The 14,145-nt window shown below is 28.4% G+C and overlaps 1 protein-coding gene across 2 annotated transcripts; it reads right to left on the bottom strand.

The window, feature by feature from the left end:
- Positions 1-7,106: 7,106 nt before the first annotated feature.
- LOC100819339 (nucleolar and coiled-body phosphoprotein 1) lies at positions 7,107-11,281 on the bottom strand. Of its 2 annotated transcripts, none has more exons than XM_003542437.5 (7): positions 10,975-11,281; positions 10,075-10,139; positions 9,596-9,639; positions 8,715-9,247; positions 8,083-8,175; positions 7,912-7,973; positions 7,107-7,534 (listed from the first exon to the last, which is right to left on the bottom strand). In XM_003542437.5, the coding sequence occupies exons 1-7, from the start codon at positions 11,194-11,196 to the stop codon at positions 7,429-7,431; spliced, it is 1,125 nt and encodes a 374-aa protein (XP_003542485.1). In that variant the 5' UTR covers positions 11,197-11,281; the 3' UTR covers positions 7,107-7,428. The 2 variants fall into 2 exon arrangements, with proteins under 2 accessions (XP_003542485.1, XP_006593508.1); XM_006593445.4 differs by having other exon boundaries at positions 8,715-9,241.
- Between the last annotated feature and the right edge of the window lie 2,864 nt (positions 11,282-14,145).

The following is a 14,145-nucleotide window of genomic DNA, read 5'->3' as shown; positions in this document are numbered from 1 at the left end:
AGAGATCTCACTTTTGTGTCTTTAAACCGAGGAACGGCTACTGAAGCATAATTTTGTATTTGGTTGAGATGGTACGAGTAAAAGAGATTTTTGAATTAAAATAAAATATAAAAAATGTGAAATCCACATGAGGTTCACAATTTTTTTTCAATCACAAAAGATGTTCTTATTTTTGTGTCTTTCACGTGTGAGAGATACGTAAGTAATCAATGATTCAATTCAATTGAATCGATTGGACTAAAATTTAAAAAAAAAATACAAAATTTAATGAAAATACAAAAAATATGATACAATTTTAAATTTATTTAGTAGATTAACTTAGTACGAAAGTATCATGATTAACTATTAAATTATAACACAATTAATATATATACTTATGGTTTGTGTTACTTTTACTATTTTTTGCAATTCAACTACTAATTTATTGATTCTATCAATGACACATCAATCCAGTGTTTCAGTCCAATCAATGATCAATCACATTTTTAAAACTATGAGAAAGAAAGATATCAAAAAACTTCAGAAACAGATGAGTAGATGGAAAGAAATTGATATAGAAAAATTTAATGGGACAAATTTTATATTTTAAATTAGTAAAGGGGTCAAAAGCATTTTTTGATATAAAAAATAAACATTGTTTTGAAAGAATAATATTACTTAAAATTTGAGACATAAAGAATAAAAAAATTAAAAGATATAAAAGAATAAAGCAAGTTTTAGTAAAAAGATAAAAGATTGAAATATTTTGTCCTAGTTTTTATCTGAGCTTTGTATCTTCTAAAACAAGAAGTACAAGCAGTGAATTAAAAGATATAAAAGAATAAAGCAAGTTTTAGTAAAAAGATAAAAGATTGAAATATTTTGTCCTAGTTTTTATCTGAGCTTTGTATCTTCTAAAACAAGAAGTACAAGCAGTGAATTAAATTTAAATGCTTTAATAAAAAAAATTGACAATTAAATTCGTAGTAACAAAAGATTAAGGGTATGTTTGTATACACGTCTTATCCCATTGGCTTACATAATTCTAAAGTATCATTTATGAGAAGTAACGATTTCTTGCTTTTACACACTAAATATTATGGCCTGGTTTGTTCCCGTTCAGATATAGTATCCTATAGAGTCACCTATCGCAAGAAAGCATTCCATCTCTGATCTCTCCCTTTCAGTTCTTCATCTCATGCATGTTGGATGCTTGAGTTTTTAAGGACCAAGTACTGTCGTATATATAGGACACTCCACGAGGCATGAGTCCATCACCAGCAGCTCGTACAACAGAGGAAAGTTCTTGACAATTTCCAAACAGAAGGACCACTGTCCAGGACATCTTTAACGAAGGATCTTTACACAGATTCATAGGTCCAAGACTATATTTTCATTGGATCTTCCGCTATAGTAAAGATCTCCACGGTGGAGGATTCGTTCTTCTGCAAGAACTCAGAAGATTTCTGACCAAAGATAAGGTGCGACAGAGAGAGGAAGAAACGGGAGAAAGAAAAAAAGGGGAGGGGAAGGGGAACTGGAACATGGGAGAGAGAAGGAAAAAAAAGAAGAGGGAAACACAAAAATAAAAGTGAGGTTTATATGTAATTTAAAATAAATTGTTTAACATTTGAAAATGAGATTTATTATTAAAAAAAATTAAGAGATTTTTAATCCTGATTATCGGATGTCAAAAAATAATTTAAGATTCTAATTTGAAATCTAACGCTAAAGATATTTTTATATTTCTTATCTTAATATTTAATTTTAATTTCATTTCTTATCTTTACTTTAGTGTGTACCAAATTAATCTCCTATATCCTATATTTACAAAGGTTAATAACATTTTGCAAAATCATTAGAGTCTTCCATTATACATAAATGAAGGTGCAAATGCTTACTTGGATTTACCGTTGGGTATTTATGGTTGTCTTTCTTCCTTTTAAGAAAGGTAACCTGTGTTTCATGGTCATCGGTCATCAGTTCCATCTTCCAATCTACGGTCCTATTAGCCGCAAATAAAAGAGTGCTTAGTTTTTTTTAAAAAAAAAACAAATAAGAAGAACATACAGAAAGAAGAAGGAACAAACATGGCATTCTTCTATTTTAAAACCACAAATCATGCCAAGAATATATGCCTTTGTTCATTTTCTCTCATTTTTGTGAAAAAATAAAAAGGTGCAGGATTTGCACTCTTTTATTTCTATTTCCATCTTTTTTTTTTATCAAATACCCTGAGTTTGAATTCTTTCCACAAATATTTTTAACAATAATTAACAAAGTCAATAAAAAAACTTTATTTTATTTGTTTTCCTTTAATTTCATTCTTTCTTCTTCATTCTTCCACCATTTCATTCCAACTAAACCCACTCCAAGTTTCCTTTTTAGTCTTGAGACTAGGAAGGACTTCAACACTGGAACCATCTGATTGCAACCCTCTATAACTGTTAAAACAACTAAAGACAATCTAAACTACACTACACATCAACATTATTGATCATTGCAATAGGTTCTTAAAATGTTTATTTTTGTTGTTTGCATAAGGTACAAGACAGTGTGTGTGGTTATACATGTACCTTACGACTCTTATAAATTCATTGTGCATTCTTTTTGTCTAAAGAGACTTGCATTCTGCACAATTCCACAACCATAGTTTACAGTAGTGCAGATCACAGTAGCAAGTACAGTCATTAATTTTCCAAAATATATATATAAAGTTGTCTTAATAGTGAAAAAAAAAAAAGAAAAACAGAATGGTCATAAATTCGAATATTTTTTCTAAAAAAAACTAATAATTAATATTTGTTAATATATATATATATATGATAATTTTTGTTACCGCAAAAAATCCATGCACAGGTAGGATAGGATAATACCAAGCTATTTAGATAAGTAAAGAAAGGTGCATATAAATATTGCTATTAGTTATGCGACAAAATACGGCGCGCATGGTTTCTTAATTAAGTGCTTACTTTTTTTAATACTATTTTTAATTAAAATAAAAATCTATCTCGATAATTTATTTAATAAAAACTAATATTAGTATAGTCGTCCTTAAATTTGAAATTCTGATTCTAATTGAAAAATAATATAAAAACACTTAAAAGTGTTATGTTTTTTTCTTTACTCGATATCGTGTATGCTTAGTTTGCTGATCAATTGCTTCTGAAATCGACCGTGTGACTTTAGTTGTAGTTTGATGCAGAAGGCATGTAACCAGTAAACAACCCTCATTTGTAGTCATTGACGTACGAGTATATACACTAACTAACCATATTAATTCTAAGAAGAAGATTTCTTCCACTGAAAATTCGCAGTAATTTGACAAGTGAATCCTGAAAGTCATTGATATTGATCGATGTATGCACACACATGCATGCATTGATATTCCAGGTCTTCTTCGTCTCAATTGTTTATTACTTTCTAACTATTCGAGTCTAGGAGATATCTAAAAGAGTGAAGCAATATAGCGCATTCCATTAAAGTGCGTAGAAAATGTTAAAGCACTCCTCCAGTTTTCCATGAACAAGACCAAAGCTACTGGAACATGTGACTTTTTATTTCGATAATTTTACTCGTGAAGACCTAGTCCAATTATTATGATAAAATAATGCAATCAATATTCTATAGACGTAATTGCTCTAAATTTAATGTGTATAACATCCGACAGATTGTTAGGTGGACTTTTACCTATTCCATGATAGCTAAAATTTTAAGTTAAAGAAAGACTGTAATCTTGGTTTCTTTATTATATTTAATATTTAATTTTGATTCTTTTATTTTAAAATTAACGTTAATTTTTCTATTTTAAAAAATTTGAAATTAGGGTTTCTTTATTTCAAAATATAAATATTTGATCCTTATACCGTAGAAAATTTGTAATTTTGATTTTTTATTTTAGAAAATATACAATTTTGATTTAATATTTAATTTTGTTTACATTTTATTTCTTATTTTATAATTAATTAAATTATTTATTGATGATACCTTAAATGAATATAAATATATAAGGTTTAAGATTCAATTTGATCAAAAGAAAATAAATAAAACATTGATAAAATTGAAAATTTGATTAAAGTTATAATTTTTTAAAATAAAAAAACTAAATGTCTTTATTTAAAAATAAAAAACTAAAATCACATATTTTTTAAAATAAGAAAATCCAATGCCTTAAACAAATGATTCGAGTAAACATGCAATCCATATTTACAGAAGATATCTATTAAAAATATAAACATATATATATATATATAGCAATCAATTTGAAAGACATATATATACGACCAATATCAAGTCTACCCCTTTCCTATAATTGAGTTTTTTTCCAAAGCAAATCAGATCTAGCTTTTAACATGTATTTTGTTTCAATGCACTTTCTTTTCCACAACCCCCTTTTGGAGTGTAACACATTGTAAGCAATAGGCTTATAAATAGAAAACTGACCTGTTAAGGAACATTGACCCTTCGAAAGCAATAAAAGATATATGCATATAGAGGTCATATTGCAAAATTTATAATGTTTACTTGATATCATTTTCACAATATTTTTAACAATAGAATATAAATACATGTTTTATAATGCATACTATTTGCTTCATTTTGTAACAAAAGTGTTGGTATGCAAGTAACAAAGTTCTCGGAAAATAGGGTTTTACAGTTAATGATCAATTGCAGAACGGGCCAAGAGTAGCTGCTTTCAAATTCTGTCTTCTCAAGTTCTTGTGCCGTCGACAAAATTAAATCCGGGATTTGAATTCTGGAAGATCATATAATTGGCTGTATTTTGTGTGTTTATTTATCTTTTGTAGAATATCGTGAAAGAAGTTAGAACTTGGTCTGAAGCGTATTAATGATAGAAAACATTATCATTCCAAATAACAAAGCTAATTATTGTTTTAGAGCCGTTGAAAGTGAATGATCACAATTTTCTTGTTTTAAAAAGAGGTCCTGAGTTCTGGAAGAAAAAAAAAAGGAAAAAAAAATCTGAAACACTAGGAGAGTTGTTTTCAAAAATTGAGTATTCCTTTTTTTCATGAGCAAATTTTAGTACTGTGTAGGTATTGTCGGGTTCTCTTTTACACAGAAAGTTCCCTTACTTGATTTTAGATGACTATTTTATCTTGAGAACAATAAAGTTGTACACTACTGTAGAATTCAAACAGAATCTTAAATAGAGCCATCTTGTCCACGACTCAAACTTATTTTTCTTTTCATGTATGACCATCTTTTTTTCAACCACTGCAGCAACAGACACATATTGATTTTATTATAATTTTGTTTGTTTTTTAATCAGTGGTAATAAATGTACTTTCTCATTCTCAAAATAACCCTCACCTTTATATGAGCTAAATCTAATAACTATAATGTTTATAAGGTTTGATGTAATGAAAAATTATTAAATGGTGAAAAAACATTTAAATTTGAATGTTTAATACATAATTTAACGGATATAATTTAGTTGATAACACATTTATATTATAAAAAAGAACTTAAATTCAATTCTCATATAATATATTAGATCTCAGATCAAAATTAATTTCGTTATCAATCCAAATGATCGAACTTGTAAAAATACCTTAGAATCATGTTGGAAAACCAAAGATCTTAGCTACATGGTTATAAAAAAAAAATATTCAACAGATCATCACTTTCCAATTGTAAAAGAAAAATCAATATAAATTTTTAACGTAAAAAATAGAAATTCATCCAGATTCTAGGCTATGTAATTTTGAATCACTTAAAAATTTATCAATCAGTATCAATAATAATAATAATAATAATTTATCAATCTGTAGTAGACCATATCCAAAGAACGTCTTTCACAAAGAATATGTCCCCCATCCACACTACAACAAAAGTCACTTTTAGAAACATGTGAAAATTGTTGCTAAACCATGAAAGAATATTACTAATTACTTTTTCCCACATTAAAATGTTATATAAACCTATTTCACTTTTTTTTATAAATAAAACCTATTTTACTGAAGGTTTTTAATAATATTTTTGCATGTTAAGTGCAACAATCTAAAAATGTTGTAGACTTTTAATTAACAATATTTGTACATAATAGAGACAACATTCTAAAATATTGCTAATTTATTGTTTTGTATAATTTAAAAATGTTACTAATTCATTTCTTTTAAAATGAAAATGTCATTTTTTGTAATATTTTAAAAACTTGCAATTTTAAATATATAATTCATATTTTTAATGGATAATATGTAATTTTTTCACATCATATGATAAATTATATAAGAGAAAAAGAACTGATTTTTCTAAAATTTGGAAAACAAAGGATCTACTAATTAGAAAATAAATGTATGTATACAACTAAAGCACATGGAAACATGCGTGAAAATCACAAGTCAATTGGTTCTAGCACTCTAGTGCAGAGACTTGATGGCATCACTATAACATCTTGAAACAATTCAATTACTATTTGCTACAAAGATTTTGTGTAGCAAAAAATACCTGCTGCTTCACTTCTTGACTTATTCATCCTTGAAATAAATAAAAACCCTCTTTGACAAATCTATGCAACATCAAAGGAAAGGAACAAATATTTTGTGTTAAATCCAACTACCATATCATCCCACCACAAATGCGAAATCCAACCATTCTTACAAATGCATCCTCATTTAGTTTCCAGTTAGTCGTAGATGCAATACTAGCTAGCAACTCCACCATGTAACTTAAAGCACAATTATAAAGCACCTAAAAATTAAATAAATAGAATTATAATTTTTTTATAAAAAAATAAATAAATAACTTAGTCGTGCATATTTTTCCGCTTCACCGCAAGCTTGCAATCCCTCCTCATAATCTTGCAATGTTGTTTCAGTCGCTTCAGTTAAAATCTAATTTCAAATCAACAATAATCGTATACATGACAATATAGCCCAACCACAAACCTATTGCAATCAATTTCGTTCAGCTTCCATCACTCAGGTTTTAGGTTTTGTAAAAGTAAATAAATATGAATCGGATCTTTAAGGAGCCAATAGTGAAGGACAGAAGGAGCAACAAAAAATAAAATTGAAAATCAATTACAGATCTCATTCATCAGCAGCATTTACTGCAATTTCACGGCCGTAGAATTAAAACTGCATGGTATCTAGTATCACAAATTCAGACAAAAAGGTTTCTTCATTTTGCCAGCTACAAAAATTATCGTTCCTTTGGGATCGTACAGCAAAAATCACAAAGAAAACATACAGGTGGAAATCAACTTTTTACCTGAACCTAGCAATGTCTTTTGGATGTAACATTCTCCCCGATCACAAATTTCATATCAGCAACATGATTCCCTTTATGTTTGATGGTAAAGAAATATGGGCAACAATAGTACAATCCTGCGCAGTCCCCGACAAAATAAAACAATACTGCCGTCCACCAACATTGTTCAAACTACAAACCAAAAACGAATCTATAATTCTATATGCTTCCCAATCAGTCCTCATCAGAATAATTAAACTTTACAGAGTGGGATTGTAAATCAATCTGTCCTCCCCGATAGCTTCCACGTTTCTTCTTGGTCTTCTCATGACGAAAACCCCTGTATCAGAAAAAAGTTCCATGTCAATATTCAAATACATCGGAAAGAAAAGACAATTACAGAATGAATATATCAAGAAATTGCGCCTAAAATCATGAGTCTGCATTTTAAACAATTATATTGAGTGAGACCGGCAAAAAGGTCTAAAAAATGAATGACAGCTCTAATTATACACAATGCATAACATGGAAATCTAAGTTAAGCTAACTTCTGAATTGCCCATTAAACAACAGATTTTCCCTCGCAAGATTCGCTAAAAAATAAAAGTAATGCAACCAGTGTGAATAATTAATAGCCAAAGTCACTACCCACATCACATGAAACAAGTGCAAATATTTAAAGCATAATTACTCAACTACCCATATGAAATCACAGACCTTCCTCTAACTTGATCAAGAATTTCTGCTGCTTTAGCACCATAACCATTCTCAGCACCATCCTGCAGATATATGCCAATACAAATTTGTTGGAGAATGCAACAAGAGCAAAATTTACAGCATCAAATGCATTAAAAAAAGAAAAGGTGAAAAACTATAAATTTATCACACCTTTGCCCAATAAGAGTTATCCTGAAGCCTCTCATCAGTAAATTGTATCTTGTCAACTTGTACTCGCTGAAATGCGGGTTTCACTGGTTTTTTCTGCAATTTACAGTTGTCAGAATTCACAAACATGAATTCCACTATGAATCTTAGCTTCATCAGTGAAACTGAAATTTTATATTCATATCACTATAGAAGCAAAATATGGGAGAATTAGAACACATAAAAATAAGCAGCAGAGCCAACATCCTAAAAAGGACACCGATGGTAGATATGGGAGAAGAAACAAACTACGGGCATTGGGGCAAACATTAGGAATTTATGATGTTAAACTTTCATTCAAAGGTACACCAGCAAACACTATAACCAGGAACAATACCTGAGTTTTGGACTCAAATCAAGTATTCATAGCATTGGTTGAAGCTACAATTCTTTCTTAAGTCCCTATATTTCCTCAAAACTAATAATAAAGGCTAACTCAACTAGAACCAATCACATTGACAAAGACCAGTGTGAAAAAATAAAAAGTTGATTATATCTTTAATGAGAAAAATAAGCATGAAGTTTCATTCCAAAGTGCTTATCTATTAGCAAGTTACATATTCAGAGAATAACCATTAGTTACAGTTACAGCATACCTCAACTGATCCCTTTTGTTGTTTCTTCAGAGAACCCTGAACCGAAGATTTCTCTCCACCCTTTTCAAGGTTCCCATTTGTTTGTTCCTTAGATTCATTCAAATTTTCTATTTTTTGGCGTTTAGTTTCTTCATCTGCAACCTGTTGACCATTTTCTTCAGAAATTGGTCTTTTTCTTTTCTTAGAATCTTTCTCCACCTCATGCATCATTTCTTTGTTTGATGCTTCAATATTCTCTTCCTTCGAAACAGTTTCATTGGGATCTCCAATCTGCTCTATTACATCACCTTGACCACTTTGCTTGTCCTTCTTTTTCATTTTAGACTTGGATTTTTTCTCTTTCTCAGAACCATTGATAACTTTGGCATCTGTAGAAACACCATCCTTTACTTTATTTTCTTCAACAGTAGCTACTGACTCTAAATGATTGTCTTCCACATTAGTAGCAAGAGATTCAGAAACTAACTTGCTTTTCTTTTTCTTCTTTTCCTTGGATTTACCCTCTTCTTTGTTTTTGCTGTGCCCACCTGCAACTAGCAGGAAGTAGAAGAGCCAATAATAAAGATTCAATTGCCAGGGTTTAGGAAGTAACATAATGAAGTATGCAAGCAAGTAAAGTTGTCATGAGTCATGATAAGAAAACGATGGGCTGGATGGCCAAGAAGGCAAGGCTCTAATGTGGTTGAGTCTGGGAGGGTAGATGTACATAATCTTATCCTCGCAAGCAAAGAGACCATTTCCAAGATTTGCCATCATACCATGACCATTTCCAAGATCATTACCTTGTGACGTAGATGTCACAAGGCAACAATCTTAACTTTTATGTCAAGGAAGTCACAATGACAAAAGAAAAGAAGATTTTCCTTCAAATTTAAGCTTACCTTGCTCATTTTGATCATTAATATTTGACTTCCCATCTTTGCCACTGAAAAGAAAGAAAAAAAACAGAAAGGAAAAGTTCAATCAACATATGAACAAGACAGAAAAGACACATAAATAAATATACAAAACATCATTCATGCACAGAGTAACAATGCCTCTTCCCATTGTTTAACCTTTCTAATTAGGACTACTTTTGTTGATATAATATGAATTGCATTGTATGCTTAGAGAATATAATATGTGAATCTGCAGTTCATAAATTGCAATCCTTTTTAAGAATGTTGCAAACAACGGTTAAAATATGCTTTCACAGGAGCAGCTATTATGAGAAAATATCAAAAAGGAAATCTCTTTTATTTATATCTCTGGTCCAAAGAAAAAATTATCACCATGGCATCATGAAACTATTTCTCAGTGATCTTGAAAATTTGAAGTAAATGACTACTTAATAATGCAAAGATAGCGTATCTAGTCATACCATATTTCTAAATACTTGAGACACATTTCTTCCAGATCAACTGGTGATCCCTCCAAATCGTTTTTCTGCATCACAAGCAGGAGCAACAATATAAAACAACAGAAGAAAGATCCATTCACATATCTATTACTTAACAATGATAGGGAAAACGTAAACATAGGACATCAAGGAATTCTAGTCAAAATGCGACAGCATAACATTCCTTTTGGTCTTTTAAGGCCCTTTCCCATAAGCACTTATAGAAGAAAATAAGATAATAAAATGAATTTAGTTTCTCCCACAAGCTAAAATCAACTTATGCATTTAACTTGGATATAAGTTCTTTGATAAAATCATCTTATTTTCTTCTCCTATAAGTGCTTATGGAAAAACTTATCCAGACAGAGCCTATGTATGTGCTTAATAATTTTTAAGCCCCTGTTTTGTTTGCAGTGAAATGGAGCTGAAAAGGAGTCAAATGAACAGTAAAACGAGGTGGATATCACACTTTTACACTCTACTTCAAATCAAAACTTTCATTTCAATTCACTTTTGTTCCACTCTACCAAACACTTTATAAGGACAAACTTGTTATCCAAGAAAAAGAAGCTTTTCTTCTAAAAATGGTTCAAAAATCAAAACAGGGGACTTTCCTCATCCTATTCATTCCAAATTATCTCACGAATCAAAATCACGTTGTATGAGCTGAAAACAAGCATTGTTCAATGAACATTCTCCCGTCAATCACAAAATGCAAGGGAAATAAAAAAGATTGAGAGCAGAGAAATAGGGAAAACTATTGTCTAACGCTACATTCCTGTTGTCCAATACTGGTATTAATATTTTTATCTAACTAAAAGTTTATCAAGCATAGGATTAAGGTTTTACATAATCAAGCTTCAACTCAGCTATATTACCGACCTCGATATGCGCTTCGGAGAGAAATTTTTTCAGAGTTTTGGAGAAGCCACTGCGTTCCAAGTAACGGGCAATGGATTGGTGAAGAAGAACTTTGTGTTCCGAGATGGGGGTTCCATTGTCAGTGGTGTGCTTCATTGTTTGGTTGCTTAACAAAACTTGGCGAGGAGTGAAAGCGAAGAGGGTAGAGATTCTTCCTTTGTTACTGGGTGGAGTTGCAGGCATGCGAAAACGGCTTCTTCGGCTCCGTCCTCTGTGCCACACAACTATAGAAGAAGGGTTGAATTAGGGTTTTATCAGCACTCTTTCCTTGATAAGTGCTAAAGGGCCAAGAAACCCATATATAATTACATTTTTGACATTAGTATATTAGTATATCAAATAAAATTAAATAATATACATATCGACCCATTAGTAAATAATTATAAAAAGAATTATTTTTCTGTTTGCAACTACGTAATTTCCATCTAGCATTGTGCTTCTTTTTCTTGGCCAAGGAGGCATTCATTGATGGGTTTTCAGCAAATTGTTCAAATGGGGAATTATGCCTTATGTTTACATGATTAGTTTTTGTTGTGAATGCACATTATCCCAAAGGTAGTGTGGAATTTTGTTCATTAAAGAAAACAATTACTATTACAATCAACGTCAAGCCATTGATTTGGATGGAAGAATCTTATTATTAGTTTATGGCTTACATGAGGGGTGGAAAATGAGATATTATTTAAAGTAAAAATAAAACTATGGGAATAGAGAAATAAAAAATAATTGATAAATTTAATACAATAAATTACTTTTATTAAAATGTGTGAATGAGTTGAAACAGTTTTATATATATGAACAAGAGGTGGTATTTATTAAAAGGAAAAATTAAATATTTTTATTTTAATTTAAGGACCAAAATCAGGAATTGACAAAATATAGCGGAACTAAAAATGTATTTTTGCTAAAATAAATTTATATTTGGTTTTTTTTCCCATTCAGTAACTAAATTAAAAAAAAAAACAATAGTTTAAAATGTGTGCGCGAGAGAAAAAGGCTAATTCAAATTAAAGTATTGCATTACTTGATTTGATTCATTTTTTAATTAATGGTATTTTTATTTTACATATCTTCTATTTAAAGTAAATCAAATAAATCCCTTTGATATTATAGCAGAAAGACGTGAGTCACGTCACGTGATTACTTTATCTTCCTTACATAAAACAAGATAAAATATTTTAATGTTTTAATTACTTATTTAGTTTTTATATTTTTATGATTTATATGTTTTTAATTGTATAGTTTGAATATAGTTTAAAAGTAATTTTTTTTAGTTTTTATAATTTATATTTTAATTTTTTTTAGTTCCTATAATTTAAAAGTAATTTTGTTAATCTTTATAATTTGTATTTTAATTATATTTTAATCATTTTTATATATATAATTAGTTCCAAATTAATTACAAATTATCTATTATTTTTTTATTATAAATTATTTTGTGATAAATTAGTTACTGATTATTTTTAAATATTTTTATAATTAATTATAATTGATGATATTATTCATATTTTGATGATAAAGACTAAAAGAGAATTAAAATATAAAATATAAAATTAAAAAAAATTACTTTCAAAGTATAAAAACTAATATAAAATTAAAATATAAATTATAAAGAATAAAAATATCACTTTTAAATTATAAGAACTAAAAAAAATTAAAATATAAATGATAGTAAATAAAAAGTCATTTTCAAATTATAAAGACTAAAAAATATAAATTATAAAACTATAAAAATAAAATGAGTAATTGAATCTATTTAAATTAATCAGTATTGAATCTATTGATAATAAAGGAAATTTAATTGAATGAATAGAAAATATTCCAATGCTTTGTAAAGAAATTTAATTTTTAATAAAGGAAAATAATCGAAAGCTAGATCTTGTTCCGACAAGGCAGAGCATTAAGCGAATAATCCATGTCTAGAAGTTTCGATCATCAATCATTAAATGACAAAGGTACATTCTCTGTTGATTATTGTCATCTTCAACGAGTATGGAATTTGAAATTTTAAAAATGGAAAAACAAGTTTATTGCCACATTTTGCAATGATAAGATCGAAGTATTTCCATTTACGTCATCAAGTATAACATACCTTATTTTTTGTACGTAGAAGAATAACACATGCACGTTAGACTTTGAAAGAAATACGAATTCTTTTTTATTTTTTGGAATCCAAAATTCAACCAAATAATTATAATAAAATCTTTTATAAAAAAATTACAATAAAAGTAATGATAAATGAACCGTTCAAACAGTTTATTTATCTTGAAACATGTTCATCAAAATAAAAATTAAATTTCCATATATGATAAATGTTAAAATTTATACCGTTTTTAATTATAAAATATATTATATAATATTTTAAAATCAATTATTCTAAAATTTATTAACCTCATGATAATTTATAATTATATGTAATATAAAAATACATAATTAATGTATTTAAATACAATTGTCCGTGAACATCCTTAAATACATAATTAATTTATTAATGTATTAAAATTAATTATTCTAAAAACTCATCCCAAAATAATTAAGTCGGGTTAGGGACTCGTGAACACCTTTATAACAAATAAATCAAAATTATTAATTTATAAAACTAGTGACAAATATTACACTTAAAAACTATGAAAATTAAAATAGAGCATTTAAAAAATTAGAAAGACCAATATTATAATTTAATTATTTTTAAATAATGATTTAAAGTATGTTCGTAATTTGTCTATTTATCTTGTTAACCTTATTTATTTGAACTTTATTTTTGAGTTTAGGCTTAAACCGATAAAATAAGTTAAAAACATTAATTTGAATTTAATTAAACATTTGACAATATATAATTGTTTTTCATTGTTTTAACAAGAAAATTTTATTTTCTTAAAAAAATGTGGTCAAATGCTGACCTACTTGCCTTGAAGCTTACACAATATTGAGTTGGATTCAATTTAACTCCTCGTGTGTATATAAAGTTAGATTCACTCGATTCTATTTTTCGTGTCAATGTTTCCTCCTAAAGTAATGAGTATTTACTAAAATTTTTCAATCACATCAAATATTGAAAAATATTTAAATATTTGAAATTAAAATTGAAACAAAAAAAATCAATTAACATCAAACATTTGAAATCAAAATTGG

Source organism: Glycine max, chromosome 13 (genome assembly GCF_000004515.6).
Source record: "Glycine max cultivar Williams 82 chromosome 13, Glycine_max_v4.0, whole genome shotgun sequence".
Classification (NCBI taxonomy): domain Eukaryota; kingdom Viridiplantae; phylum Streptophyta; class Magnoliopsida; order Fabales; family Fabaceae; genus Glycine; species Glycine max.
Note: the sequence above shows the minus strand (reverse complement) of the source record. Positions and strands in the feature narration are given on the sequence as shown.

Bases quoted from the DNA above. Each gene is read 5' to 3' on its own strand.
- LOC100819339 (XM_003542437.5), bottom strand. From the start codon at position 11,196: ATGCCTGCAACTCCACCCAGTAACAAAGGAAGAATCTCTACCCTCTTC. The intron at 9,248-9,595 runs GTAAGCTTAAAT...ACTTCCTGCTAG, and splicing joins TAATGATCAAAATGAGCAAG to TTGCAGGTGGGCACAGCAAA. The intron at 8,176-8,714 runs GTATGCTGTAAC...TGTAAATTGCAG, and splicing joins AACAAAAGGGATCAGTTGAG to AAAAAACCAGTGAAACCCGC.